The sequence below is a fragment of the Heloderma suspectum genome, chromosome 8 (assembly GCF_057233095.1).
Source record: "Heloderma suspectum isolate Gila_16-S chromosome 8, 16-S_ref, whole genome shotgun sequence".
In the NCBI taxonomy this organism is placed as follows: Eukaryota; Metazoa; Chordata; class Lepidosauria; order Squamata; family Helodermatidae; genus Heloderma; species Heloderma suspectum.
In genome coordinates this window covers 24351997-24364577 of record NC_139465.1, presented here as the reverse complement: position 1 = coordinate 24364577, position 12581 = coordinate 24351997, and the positions used below count along the sequence as shown (strand labels likewise).

The 12581-nt window shown below is 46.2% G+C and overlaps 1 protein-coding gene across 1 annotated transcript; it reads right to left on the bottom strand.

Moving 5' to 3' along the window:
- Positions 1 to 2197: 2197 nt before the first annotated feature.
- Positions 2198 to 8560, bottom strand: LOC146338936 (uncharacterized). Its single transcript, XM_084813120.1, has 6 exons — positions 8351 to 8560; positions 6803 to 6854; positions 6346 to 6533; positions 4790 to 4948; positions 4454 to 4564; positions 2198 to 2505 (listed from the first exon to the last, which is right to left on the bottom strand). The coding sequence occupies exons 1-6, from the start codon at positions 8492 to 8494 to the stop codon at positions 2398 to 2400; spliced, it is 762 nt and encodes a 253-aa protein (XP_084669246.1). The 5' UTR covers positions 8495 to 8560; the 3' UTR covers positions 2198 to 2397.
- Positions 8561 to 12581: the final 4021 nt, after the last annotated feature.

The following is a 12581-nucleotide window of genomic DNA, read 5'->3' as shown; positions in this document are numbered from 1 at the left end:
GTGTGGTAAGAAAAACATGGAAGAAATGGAAGACAATAGCATCTGCACACACAAACCCCAATCTTTGTGAATGAGTCAGAGTGGCTGCACAATAAAAGCCTTGTCTGGAAGCAGCCTAGGAGCTGTCCATTTTGAAGCATCCATAGCCCCTTTCTTGGAGCCTTTCTATACGAGAGATTTATTGCACTCTCATGATTCCTCACTCACGATAGTTTGCAGGTGCTATACATGATGTCATCATCCTCCAGAGCCTCTTCCGTTCTTTTCAAGCATTTCTGCCACTCTTTGCAAGCATTTCCGTGGTTTTTTTTAAATTGAGGAAAGTCTGGTAATATCTTCAAATGGCAGACTGAAATCCTAGTGCAGTTGAGCAACTCCACTATACCACAGCACCACCTAGTGCTTATGTGATGTAACATATAGAAAGGCAGAGAAAGAAAAACCCTGGGGGGAAAAAATATGTGTAAAGGAGCCGATCTTAATTCCACAACGAATCCGGAAGCAGAAGCCTCGGCAAAGTGGCGGGTTAACGGCCTCATTTTGAAAAGCCCCTGCTCTTAGGTTGTTGTTTTCTTCATGCTTGCTTTCCCATCAAGTCCAAGCAAGCGCTGGCTGGCCAGCTGCTTCTTTGGCTTGTCCTCCATTAGTTGCTTTGTTCAACTTGGGGCACCCTAGCACATTGCACGACACATATAGGGACACCTTCTAACCTAGAGCAAAGTATTAAACTCTGTTTAAAATAGGGGTGGAGAACCTCAGGCCTGGGGGCCAAATCCAGCTCTCTGGGATTCCCCAGATGGTTCCACCCCCTTTCCCCCAACTACCAATTGGTTTCTGGCCTGCTCTAGATAGAGTCTTGGCTGTTTGCAAGCAAATACAGAGAGCCATGCAATAGAGTAGTCAAGTTGGCAAGCAAATGGTCAAGCACACAGGTTTTGGTCCAAAGAGGTTTAGGCTAAGGCAGGAGCGGTCAAAATCCAGGCAGAGGTCAGAAGAAGGCAGGCAGGCAGGCAACAAGGATCATGCAGCAGCAGCAGCAGCAAAGACAATGAGCAAGAGGTCAGACACAGTAGTTCAGTCAGGTACGTTATGTGGTCCAGAAGCAGGGTCCCTGAGCAATCCAAAAGGTCAGGAAACAGAGCAGCAGTCACAGGGCATGATTCAGGAGGTGCACAGCAGAGGCTGGATGGACCAAGTTGTTCCAACCCTGGCTGGGTTTCCAGGGAAGGCTTTTAAGCCCAAAGCCAGCCAGACCCCACCCAGAGCTCAGCTGCAGCAATCAGAGCCCCCTTTCCAGAGCCTACTCCTGAGGAGCCCCTTTCTCCTGAGGAGACCTCTTCTGGAGGCGAGCACTCCTTCGCCCAGGAGCCCTGCTAGCCTGTCGCTTGAGCTGACGATGCTCCCAGGGATCAGGGGGTGGCTCAGCCTCTGCCCCAGAGGCAGAGTCCCTCTCTCCTGACAGGGATGACCCTGCCGCCACTTCCCCCGAGGGTTCAGGCTCCTGTGGGTCTAGTGGCAGCCCCTGGTCTGGGGTACCTGGGCTTCTGGGGCCTCTAGCTCCTCCTCTGAGGAGGGCTCCTCCAGTCGGGGTATGGCAGTTTCCTAGCTTTCGTGCAGTTTTTTCCCCATTCCAAAAGGCTGAAATGCCTCTCCTAAGGCTGAGTTACTGGGCAGTAAGAGCTTTAAGCTACAAAATGCTGGTATGTTTTCTATCTTTGGCCCTGCCCCCTTTGCCTCTGGCCCTGCCCCCTTTGCCTCTGGTCCCACCCACTACTGGAATGCGACCCCAGAGAACTTCTCTGAATTCAGCCCAAGGGGCTGGAAGTAGTTCCCCATCCCTCCTTCGAAGCAATGCCTTTGGGCTCCTTACGCCACCTGCTGCAGATTGTGGAAGCAAAGAAGAGACAGGCAAGTCTCCTCCCCGCACGCACACACACATGCACGCACGCACTATCTCTCACCCTGTGCCCATCATATGCAGAGGCCCTTTCCTTGCCCCCCACGCAGTGTCTATGTGAAAGGGTGACTGATTCGTACCACTGGGGCTTGTAGTTTGAAAAAGAAAACAGGCGAATGATTCAAGCCTTGCACTGCACACACAAAAAGGGAAATAATACAGGGGTACGGTCACATGAGATAACGAGAGGGAACCTCGTCATGCAGGGCAACTGGAAGGAAAAGGGAGTTGCGAGATGTTCAGTAGAATATGGTGCATTTATTGACGACAGCAGCACAGGTATTTCAACAGTCACGTGACCCCCAGTAAGGGTCTTCCTCCAGTGCAAACAAGTAGGAAGTTGGGTGGCTTTATCATGGGAGACTTTTTTCCTCCCAGTTCACAAACGTGCCGTGTTGTTCTCAGAAAGATGGGCAACAGTGTTTCAGTGAGGAGTCTCCTCACCAGGGGAGGCTGTTTCCTTCCCAGTCCAGAAAGGCTCCTGTTGATGATAAATTAGCAAGCACTTTGAGGATGCCTTCCACACTGCACTGCACAGTCAAGGGCGCCTGTGGGAAAAAAGAAAGGCAGGGTTACGTTCCTGAAGGAGGAGAGCTTTAAGGGCTGCACCACTGGTTCAGTCCTCACAGTCAGGCTGTCAGGGCAAAACTTTGAAGATGAAGCCCTACAACCCACTCAGCAGAAAGAGCAGGAGAGTCCCCAAATGCAGCAGGGATGGCTTATTTTGAAGTAAGAGAAGTAATGCCCAGTACTATTTGATGAGCAACCCCACCCAACCCCATCACACCATCTAAGGCTCTCCTTCAGGTGCCTCCTCTGAGGGAGGCTCAGAGGATGCCAACAAGGGAGAGGGCCTTCTCAGTGGTGGCCCCCCCATTATGGAATTATCTCCCCGATGAGGCCCGCCTGGCACCATCATCAGTGCCAGGTTAAAAATGCCATCTTCTCTCAGGCATTTGGCAGCATATAATAAATCCTAATCAGGTCCTGGATTGACTTTGGTTGATGGTTTAAAAATTGTTTTAGATATATGTTGTCTGTGTGTATGCTATCTGTTTATATGTTTTTATGTAAATGGTTTTGCATAAACCTGTGTCACCCTTAATGCCATTAAATTAAATATTATCCCAACCACAGAATATTCTCCTGCCTGTCAGCCTTTGAGTCAATGCAGAGAAAAACCAAAAATAAAATCCAGACTTCTCCATGAATATCTCCGGGAACTAAGCAAGCCTTATAATGTAATTTTGGCCTAGTTCTCACAAACAGCAGGTGAAGGGTAACCTTGAGTCTGGGCTGAACCATCTAGGGTGACCAGGTGAAAAAGAGGACAGGGCTCTTGCTCTGTTAATAGTTTTGTACAAGAGGGAATTTCAGCGGGTGTCATTTGTCAGGACTCCTGTCCTCTTTTTCACTCGGGGTGCTTCCAGACAGAAGGATCCTAGAGCTACAAAGTCTGCTTCCATATGAAGTGTTTACTGCAGTATTGCCATGGCATGTCCCCTCGTATTTTACAGGGTGGGAAGCACATGATGTTGGGTGCTTCCAGATGGAGAGTTGCTAGCACTATCAAGTTGGAGACAATGTGCAGCTATTCTGTCTTTTTCTGCTGAATGGATTTTCTGTGGTGACAAAAAAGACAGAAGAAGTCAAAAAAGGACTGCAATTAGAAGATGACAATATCTGGACCCCCTCCCCCTAAAATTCCTTGAAGGCAGCAGGGTGATGGGGCCATAAAATCTTTGTCTGGGAGCACCCACAGAGTTTTACAAGGGTACCAGATGGAGAAATTTTACATTTGTAACCCTCCCATATTTTCCCATCCCTTCTTCACTCTTTTTTTTTAGAAAATACAATAAGTCTATTAAGGAGGGCAAGACAGAACAGCTGCACAATGCTTTTTTGACTGGTAGCACTAGGATCCCTCCATTTTGAACCACCCCCGATACTTCAGTTTTCTAACAGCTTTTCTTCATCAGACTTTTAACCCACCACTTTAGCGAGGCTTCTGCTTCCACATTCTTTGTAAAATTAAAATAGGCTCCTTTACACATGCTTTTCGGGGGGGGGTATTTCCTTGCCTTTCTAAATGTTCCATTACACAACCACTAGGTGGCGCTGTGGTATAGCGGAATTGCAGAACTACACTAGGGTTTCATGCTGCCATTTCCAGATAATACCAGACTTTCCTCAATCTAAAAAAAGCCATGGAAATGCTTGCAAAGAGTGGGAGAGACTCTGGAGGATGACGACTTCGTGTAAAGCACCTGGAAACTACCATGAGTGAGGAATCATGAGCACACAATAAATGCCTTGTGTAGAGAGGCTCTAAGTGTTGGAATTATTTTTCCTTAGGTGAGCATTCCATCCTTGAACCTCCACTTCTAGTCTGAAGTGGTGTGATTTTTCGCAGTACCTGCTATTTGACCCCAAAGACTCAGCCCAGAGTGGCTGGAGGGGCCGTCTAGCGATGTGGCTCCCATGCTCCCATAGTACCTGCTCTGTTCCCATGTCCGTTTTCACCCAGCCAGGATGGATCACAGTGCACAAGATCCCGTCCCCTTTCAGTTCCAGAGAAAGGCATACAGTAACCATATTCAAGGCAGCCTACAAAAGAAAAGAAAAGAAAAGAAAAGAAAGGGGAGAGCCAATCTTTTAACAAGGGCTACTTGGTACTCTTTTTCCTGCTTCCAACTTGCAATGGCTTTAAATTTATTAAAGGATATGGGGATCAAGGACTGGCAGATTGGACAACTGGGTATATGTCCTGGGCTCCCGTTGGGTTACTGTTCGGAATGAAGGAACATTGGGCCCTCTACAAGGAAGGCTTACCTTGCTTGCACGGTATGGGTACATTGGGATCTCTGAAACTTCAAAGCCCCGTTGAAAGGAAGCGAACTTGGTGGTTAAATTGATGACGGCTGCCTTGGCACAGCTCATCCCCTCTGTCACTGTCTCCTTAGCTGCCCTCTTCAGCAGGGGCAGGAATTCCTGAAATGCACAGTAAGCACCAGGTCACAAGAATTAGGGCTCTGATTCACAAACGGATTGGCTATTTTTGGTGCCATACGTTTTCTAACGCAAGGGCGTTACTCATCCCCTCTACTGCCCCTGCTAATGGCGCCCTCTCTCCCTTCCAAATATTCTTTGGCAAAATCCAGCCCCATTCTCTGTTCCCAGGGGACTCTTTCGTATCCTCACTGCTGTCTCTCTTTAGGTGCCACCTCTGATCGCACTGGTTGATGCTTGACCTCATCCATAGTTTTCGGGGCTACTGTCAAGTCCTGTTGATCACCGTCTACTGAGTCCATCCTCCCGCAACCTGGTGTCCTCCAGATGCGTTGGACTGCAACTCCCATCACACCCAACCAGCATGGCCATTGATTGCATGGGAGTTGCAGTCCAACACATCTGGAGGACACCAGACTGGGAAAGGCTAGACTAGTCTATATCCATTGGCTACGAGCCAACACCTCCTCTCTTCTTCTTGTTTATTGTCTGTCACAGTCACCGCCACCACTGAATTCTGTTCAGTCCCATTGACCATTCCCTGTCGCACACCTCTGCCATCAGAGGTGTTAGAGGCACTCTGCCTTTTGTATGCCAGTTGCTGGGGCGCATGGGCGGGAGGGTGCTGTTGCAGCTGGTTTTCTCTGGGCAGCTGGTTGGCCACTGTGTGAACAGAATGCTGGACTAGATGGACCCTTGGTCTGATCCAGCATGGCTCTTGTTATGTTCTTATCAGCATTTACTCCTGAGCCCCAATCCCTTCTGCCTTTAACTATCACATGGCAGTTCACCTCATTTCATTTATTACATTTCTATACCGCCTAATAGCCAAAGGTCTCTGAACAGTTTACAAAGATTAAAAACCTTAAAAAATACAATATTGTGCATAATATAAAAACAGTTTAGCTACAGACATATAAACAGACAGCGTACACACACACCATATCCCATGACCTGATTAAAAACCCAGCATATGCTGCCAAATGCCTGGGAGTAGAGGAAGGTCTGTACTCCTGGAGCCAAAAAGATAACAATGATGGCACCAGGAGGGTTTCACTGGGGAGTTCATTCCACAATTGGAGGGCTGCCACTGAGAAGGCCTTCTCCCTTGTTGCGACCCTCTGAGCCACCCTGAGGAGGGCCTCAGACGATGAGCGTAATGTATGGGTCAGTTCCTGCTAGGAAAGGCATTCCATCACGTACTGTAGCCCCGAGCTGTGTAAAGTTTTATAGATCAAAACCAGCACCTCGAATTGGGCTGGGAAATCAGTGTCCCTACACCAAGAAGACTGTTTTGTTTTTAAATGTATGAGGCCAAATTGCCCATTCTCTCCCTTCTTCCTGCCCAAATCAGAGACAAGACAAGGATATTTTCTTACCTTCACCACAAGGATGGGGCCCACAGCATTGGTGTTGAACACAGATAGCATCTCTTCCTGCTCCACAGTTTGCAGTGTAGCATAGGAGTTCACGCCTGCATTGTTGATGAGCAGATTCAAGCCCTTGCCTCTCAGGTGGGATTCCACCACGGGCACTGCTGCCTTCACACTGGACTGGTCCACCACATCTGCCATGCAGTGATGAGAGCAAGTGAGGGTTATCAGACCAATGAGGGAAAAGTCCAGGTGGTAGGTTGAACCAAGGTCCAAATCCCCACTAGTTGATTCATGCTTTACATTTTGAACAGAGGTACAAATGTTTAAATGGCAAAACATGCATGTGGAGAGTCAAATTGTAAGTAGCACATGGGCATTTAAATGGCCAGGTTTCCCTGCTGGCATTCAGGGAAGGATTGGGTCTTTGCTGGGGCAGAAAGAGAACTAATAAAGTCCATACCTAGCTGGACCACATGAATGTTGGGGTGCTTGGCAGCCAGATCATGCAGGGCCTGAAAATGGAGACAGAAAGAAAGCTGAGATAACAGTAGTGGGCCAAATGGGCAGGGGGAAAGTTATATTTGTTATACTCTGAGTTGTTCTATGATGCAATATCCCAGTCCATGTGAACCACCCAGAGAGCTTCGGCTTTGTTATAGAAATGTAATAAAGAAATATAACTGCCAACTTCTCTTCAATACTTTGACCTTATGGGGACTGTATTTCTGAAACCAGCCCAGACTGGTTGCCACCTGGACAGATTTAAACAGGGATGGGGAATATCTGGCTTTCCAGATGTTGTTGGACTGCAACTCCCATCATCCCTGACAATTAGCCATGCTGGCTAGGGTTGATGGGAGTTGTAGTCCAACAGCATCTGGGGGGTCACACATTTCCTGGTTTAAAACAATCCAACTCTGATTTTTGTTTCATCTTTTTAAAGGCTCACTTTGACAAATGCACATCAATGGCCATTTTAAAACATTTCTATGTAGGCAGGCAACCAAGGACCAGGTTTCCTATCTTGCTTTGAGGGTCCGGACACCCTTTTCCCTGTGATGGCTCTCCTTGTCCTACCTTTGCTATTCCGTTCACATAGACCCTGTTTGGCAGATCATGACATCTTCTCTGCTGTCTGTTGAAACACCTCCATTGTTGGAGGTGAGTCAGGTGGCTTGCAGGGAGAGGACATTTCCAGCTGTGGTGATCTGCCTATGAAATTTTCTCCTCAGGGAGGCTGGGACTGCTTAAGACCTGTGTACCCTGAGGGATGGCTGAACCAAGGAAACCCAGGTCAGGGAGCTCATGCCTAGGACCTGAAATGACCTTCACTCGGCCTTCAATCTGGTGTTTGTTTGGATGGGATTTTGGGGGGGAACATTTGTTTGTTAGTTTCAGTTTTTAAAAATGGTAAACTGCCTTGGCAGAAAGGTGGAATAGGAAAGTATGAAATAAATAAAATATCATTTCAGCACCAGGCAAATGCCTTTTCAGAATCTGGCCCTTATTTTATGGTTATTTTATGTCGAATTTCTGTTACTGTTTGTAATTTGTTTGTATTGTTGTAAACCAGCCTGGAACCTTATGAAGCTGAGTGGTGACATAAATAAATACACTGAAATAAATTATCACTCTGTCTTCAAATCTCAAGTCTCTGGCAACATCCTGGTAATTACAAAACTTGTGCTGCAATGGCCGTTCACCAAGAAACTCGGAAAACACCAGAACATGCCTTCAAAATCCCTCTGTGCTTTTGCTCTGAGGAAGCTGGCAGTCTTGGCCCTATGATGGCTTTTTCTTTATTATCTGTACCTTACCTAACAGGTTATGCCATCTCTATAACTTCAGATTTGCATTCTCTAAGCAAATTACCACAGTCGTTGGAAACTCTGTGAAAACTGTATCATAAGGAGCTTAAAGGAAACTCTGGCTACAAAAGAACACACATGTGAAGATACTCTGTGCTTCCCTGCCATTATCTTTGATTTTTAAAATATTTTTTACAGACCTTCCCTTTGGGTCCGGCAGGCGTCCGGCAGGTTGCAAAAATGTGTTCTGGAGGATCACTCATCCCTGCAAGCTGTCGCACCAGCTCCAGCCCAATTCCCCGGTTGGAGCCCGTCACTAGGATGCTACGAGCCAGCGGAGCCATTCTGTCACTTAGCTCACACTCTTGGAGTAACTGGACTTTGCTCAGTAATTTGGTAAATTGAGGTGTGCCTACCTTTTGCTGCCTGGGGCTTTTATACCTGCGTCTTACACTGGGAGGAGCATGGCTTGATTAACTACTTCTGTGAAACTGAGTATCCTTGTGAGGTGATGAAATTATGTAAGGAAAGAGAGGCCCTGGTACAGTAGTCCATAGTTCAGTAGTACATAGGGATGCTGGAGAAATTTGAGACGGACTAAAATGAGTTCGGATTGATAAGAATCCAACCTTTGGAATCCACTGTGGAGCGACCCCCTCAGGACCCGCAGAGTCTGTGGACTTTCAGATTTTTTTTTCTACTTCCCTGAAATTTGCGCATATTTATTCATAGGAAAATGCGCACGTTTCCGCTGAGGAAAAGTTGAATGGAATGGGGAACAATATGCTAAATGTTACATACTAAGGTAAATTATGTAAATTGTTACGAAACTTCTTACGTAATTATTTGCATATTTTTCCACATGACAAAAAAAATAGTAATTCGCATCTGTCTGTGGGCAGATGACAGAACAAAAGGCGCCTGACAATCCACAAAACACAGACGGAGTGGATTTTACACAGTCTGTACATCCCTAGTAGTGCAGCACATGCTTTGCATGTTTAAGATTCAATCCATGACATTTCCAGCAAAAGTATCTGGAGTCACAGAGCTGGGAAAAATCTCTGCCTGAGCCCCTGGAGAACTGCAGTCAATCAGAGCAGGCAGTACTGGGCCAGCTAGACTACTGATCTAGGACAGATGTTTGTGTTGGCAAGGCATTTCATGTTCTGTACAGTGTTCTATTTTTAACCTTTCAATATCACCTAGTATCCCCTTCATGGATCACTGCCTTGTTGTGGCGAAGGGGCTTGCGTAACTCAGTGAAGCCATAAGCTATGCCGTGCAGGGCCACCCAAGACGTCATGGTGGAGAGTTCTGACAAAATGTGGTCCACTGGAGAAGGAAATGGCAACCCACTCCAGTACTCTTGCCAAGAAAACCCCATGGAACGTATCACAAGGCTAAAAGATATGATGCCGGAAGATGAGCCCCTCAGGTTGGAAGGTGTCCAATATACTACTGGGGAAGAGCAGAGGGAATTTCCAAGTAGTGCCAGAAAGAGTGAAGCGGCTGGGCGAAAGCCAAAAGGACACTCAGCTGTGGATGTGTCTGGTGGTGAAAAGAAAGTCCGATGCTGTAAAGAACAATATTGTTTAGGAACCTGGAATGTAAGATCAATGAATCAAGGTAAGCTGGAGGTGGTCAAACATGAGATGGTAAGATTGAACATCAACATCGTGGGAATCAGCGAACTAAAATGGACAAGCATGGGCGAATTTAATTCAGGTGACCATCATATCTACTACTGTGGGCAAGAATCCCTTAGAAGAAATGCAGTAGCACTCATAGTCAACAAAAGGGTGGGAAAAGCAGTACTGGGGTACCATCTCAAAAATGATAGAATGATCTCAGTATGAATCCAAGGCAAACCATTCAACATCACAGTAATTCAACTCTATGCCCCAACCACTGAGGCCGAAGAACCTGAGGTTGATCTGTTCTATGAAGACCTACAACACCTTCTAGAATAAACACCAAAAAAAGATGTCCTCTTCATCATAGGGGATTGGAATGCTAAAGTAGGAAGTCAAGAAATCACTGGGATAAGAGGCAAGCATGGCCTTGGTGTACAAAATGAAGCAGGACAAAGGCTAATAGAGTTTTGCCAAGGGAACACGCTGATCATAGCAAACACTCTTTTCCAACAGCACAAGAGGCAACTCTACACATGGATATCACCAGATGGTCAGTATCAAAATCAGATTGATTATGTACTTTGCAGCCAAAGATGGAGAAGCTCCATACAGTCAGTAAAAACAAGACCTGGAGCTGACTGTGGCTCAGATCATGAGCTTCTTGTTGCAAAATTTCAGCTTAAATTGAAGAACGTAGGGAAAACCACTAAACCATTCAGGTATGACCTAAATCATATCCCTGATGAATATACAGTGGAGGTGACAAATAGATTTAAGGGATTAGACCTGATAGACAGAGTGCCTATGGACAGAGGTCCGTAACATTGTTCAGGAGGCAGCAACTCAATCCATCCCAAAGAAAAAGAAATGCAAGAAAGCAAAGTGGCTGTCTGATGAGGCTTTACAAGTAGCTGAGGAAAGAACGGAAGTGAAAAGCAAGGGAGAAAGGGGAAGATATATCCAACTGAATGCAGATTTCCAGAGAATAGCAAGGAGAGACAAGAAGGCCTTCTTAAATGAACAATGCAAAGAAATCAAGGAAAACAATAGAATGGGAAAGACCAGAGATCTTTTCAAGAAAATCGGAGATATCAGGTGAACATTTTGTGCAAAGACAGGCATGATAAAGGACAAAGAAGGCAGGGACCTAACAGAAGCAGATGAGATTAAGAAGAGGTGGCAAGAATACACAGAAGAACTATACAGGAAAGATCTGAATGTCCCTGATAGCCATGATACTGTGGTCACTGAACTTGAGCCGGACATCCTCGAGAGTGAAGTCAAGTGGGCCTTAGGAAGCAATAGTAACAACAAAGCTAGCGGAGATGACAGTCTTCCAGCTGAGCTATTTAAAATCCTAAAAGATGATGCTGTTAAAGTGCTGCATTCAATATGCCAACAAATCTGGAACACTCAGCAGTGGCCACAAGACTGGAAAAGGTCAGTTTACATTCCAATTCCAAAGAAGGGCAATGCCAAAGAGTGTTCAAACTACCGCACAATTGCGCTCATTTCACATGCCAGCAAGGTGATGCTCAAAATCCTACAAGCTAGGCTTCAGCAGGATGCGAACCGAGAACTACCGGAAGTACAAGCTGGGTTCCGAAGAGGCAGAGGAACTAGAGATCAAATCGCCAACATTCGCTGCATCATGGAGAAAGCAAGAGAATTCCAGAAAAACGTCTATTTCTGCTTCATTGACTACGCTAAAGCCTTTGATTGTGTGGATCACAACAAACTGTGGCAAATTCTTAAAGTGATGGGAGTACCAGACCACCTTACCTGTCTCCTGAGAAACCTGTACGAGGGTCAAGAAGCAACAGTAAGAACCAGACATGGAACAACCGATTGGTTCAAAATTGGGAAAGGAGTACGACAAGGCTGTTTATTGTTGCCCTGCTTATTTAACGTATATGCAGAGTACATCATAAGAAACGCCAGGTTGGATGAATCACAGGTCGGAATTAAGATTGCCAGGAGAATTATCAACAACCTCAGATACGCAGATGATACCACCCTAATGGCAGAAAGCGAAGAGGATCTAAAGAGCCTTTTGTTGGGGGTGAAAGAGGACAGTGCAAAAGCTGGTTTGAAATTCAACATTAAGAAAACGAAGATCATGGCATCTGGCCCCATCACTTCCTGGCAAGGGGGAAGAAATGGAAGCAGTGACAGATTTTATTTTCTTGGGCTCCAAGATTACCGCAGACGGTGACTGTAGCCATGAAATTAAAAGACGCTTGCTCCTTGGGAGGAAAGCTATGGCAAACCTAGACAGCATAGTAAGAAGCAGAGACATCACCTTGCCGACAAAGATTTGTATAATCAAAGCTATGGTTTTCCCAGTAGTAATGTATGGCTGTGAGAGCTGGACTATAAGGAAGGCTGAGCGCCAAAGAATTGATACCTTTGAACTGTGGTGCTGGAGAAGACTCTTATGAGTCCCCTGGACTGCAAGGAGGTCAAATCAGTCCATCCTAAAGGAAATCAACCCTGACTGCTCATTGGAAGGACAGATACTGAAGCTGAAGCTCAAATATTTTGGCCACCTAATGCAAAGAGAAAACTCCCTGGAAAAGACCTTGATGCTGGGAAATATTGAAGGCAAAAGGAGAAGGGGACAGCAGAGGATGAGATGGCTAGATAGCATCACCGATGCAATGAATATGAATTTGAGCACACTCCGGGAGAGAGCGGAGGACAGGAAGGCCTGGCGTGCTATGGTCCATGGGGTCACGAAGAGTCGGACATGACTTAACGACCGAGCAACAACAATCACCTAGTATACAAAATG

Bases quoted from the DNA above. Each gene is read 5' to 3' on its own strand.
- LOC146338936 (XM_084813120.1), bottom strand. From the start codon at position 8,494: ATGGCTCCGCTGGCTCGTAGCATCCTAGTGACGGGCTCCAACCGGGGA. The intron at 6,855-8,350 runs GTCTGTAAAAAA...CTCCATTTTCAG, and splicing joins CTGCCGGACCCAAAGGGAAG to GCCCTGCATGATCTGGCTGC. The intron at 2,506-4,453 runs GTACTATGGGAG...TTTTTCCCACAG, and splicing joins CGGACATGGGAACAGAGCAG to GCGCCCTTGACTGTGCAGTG.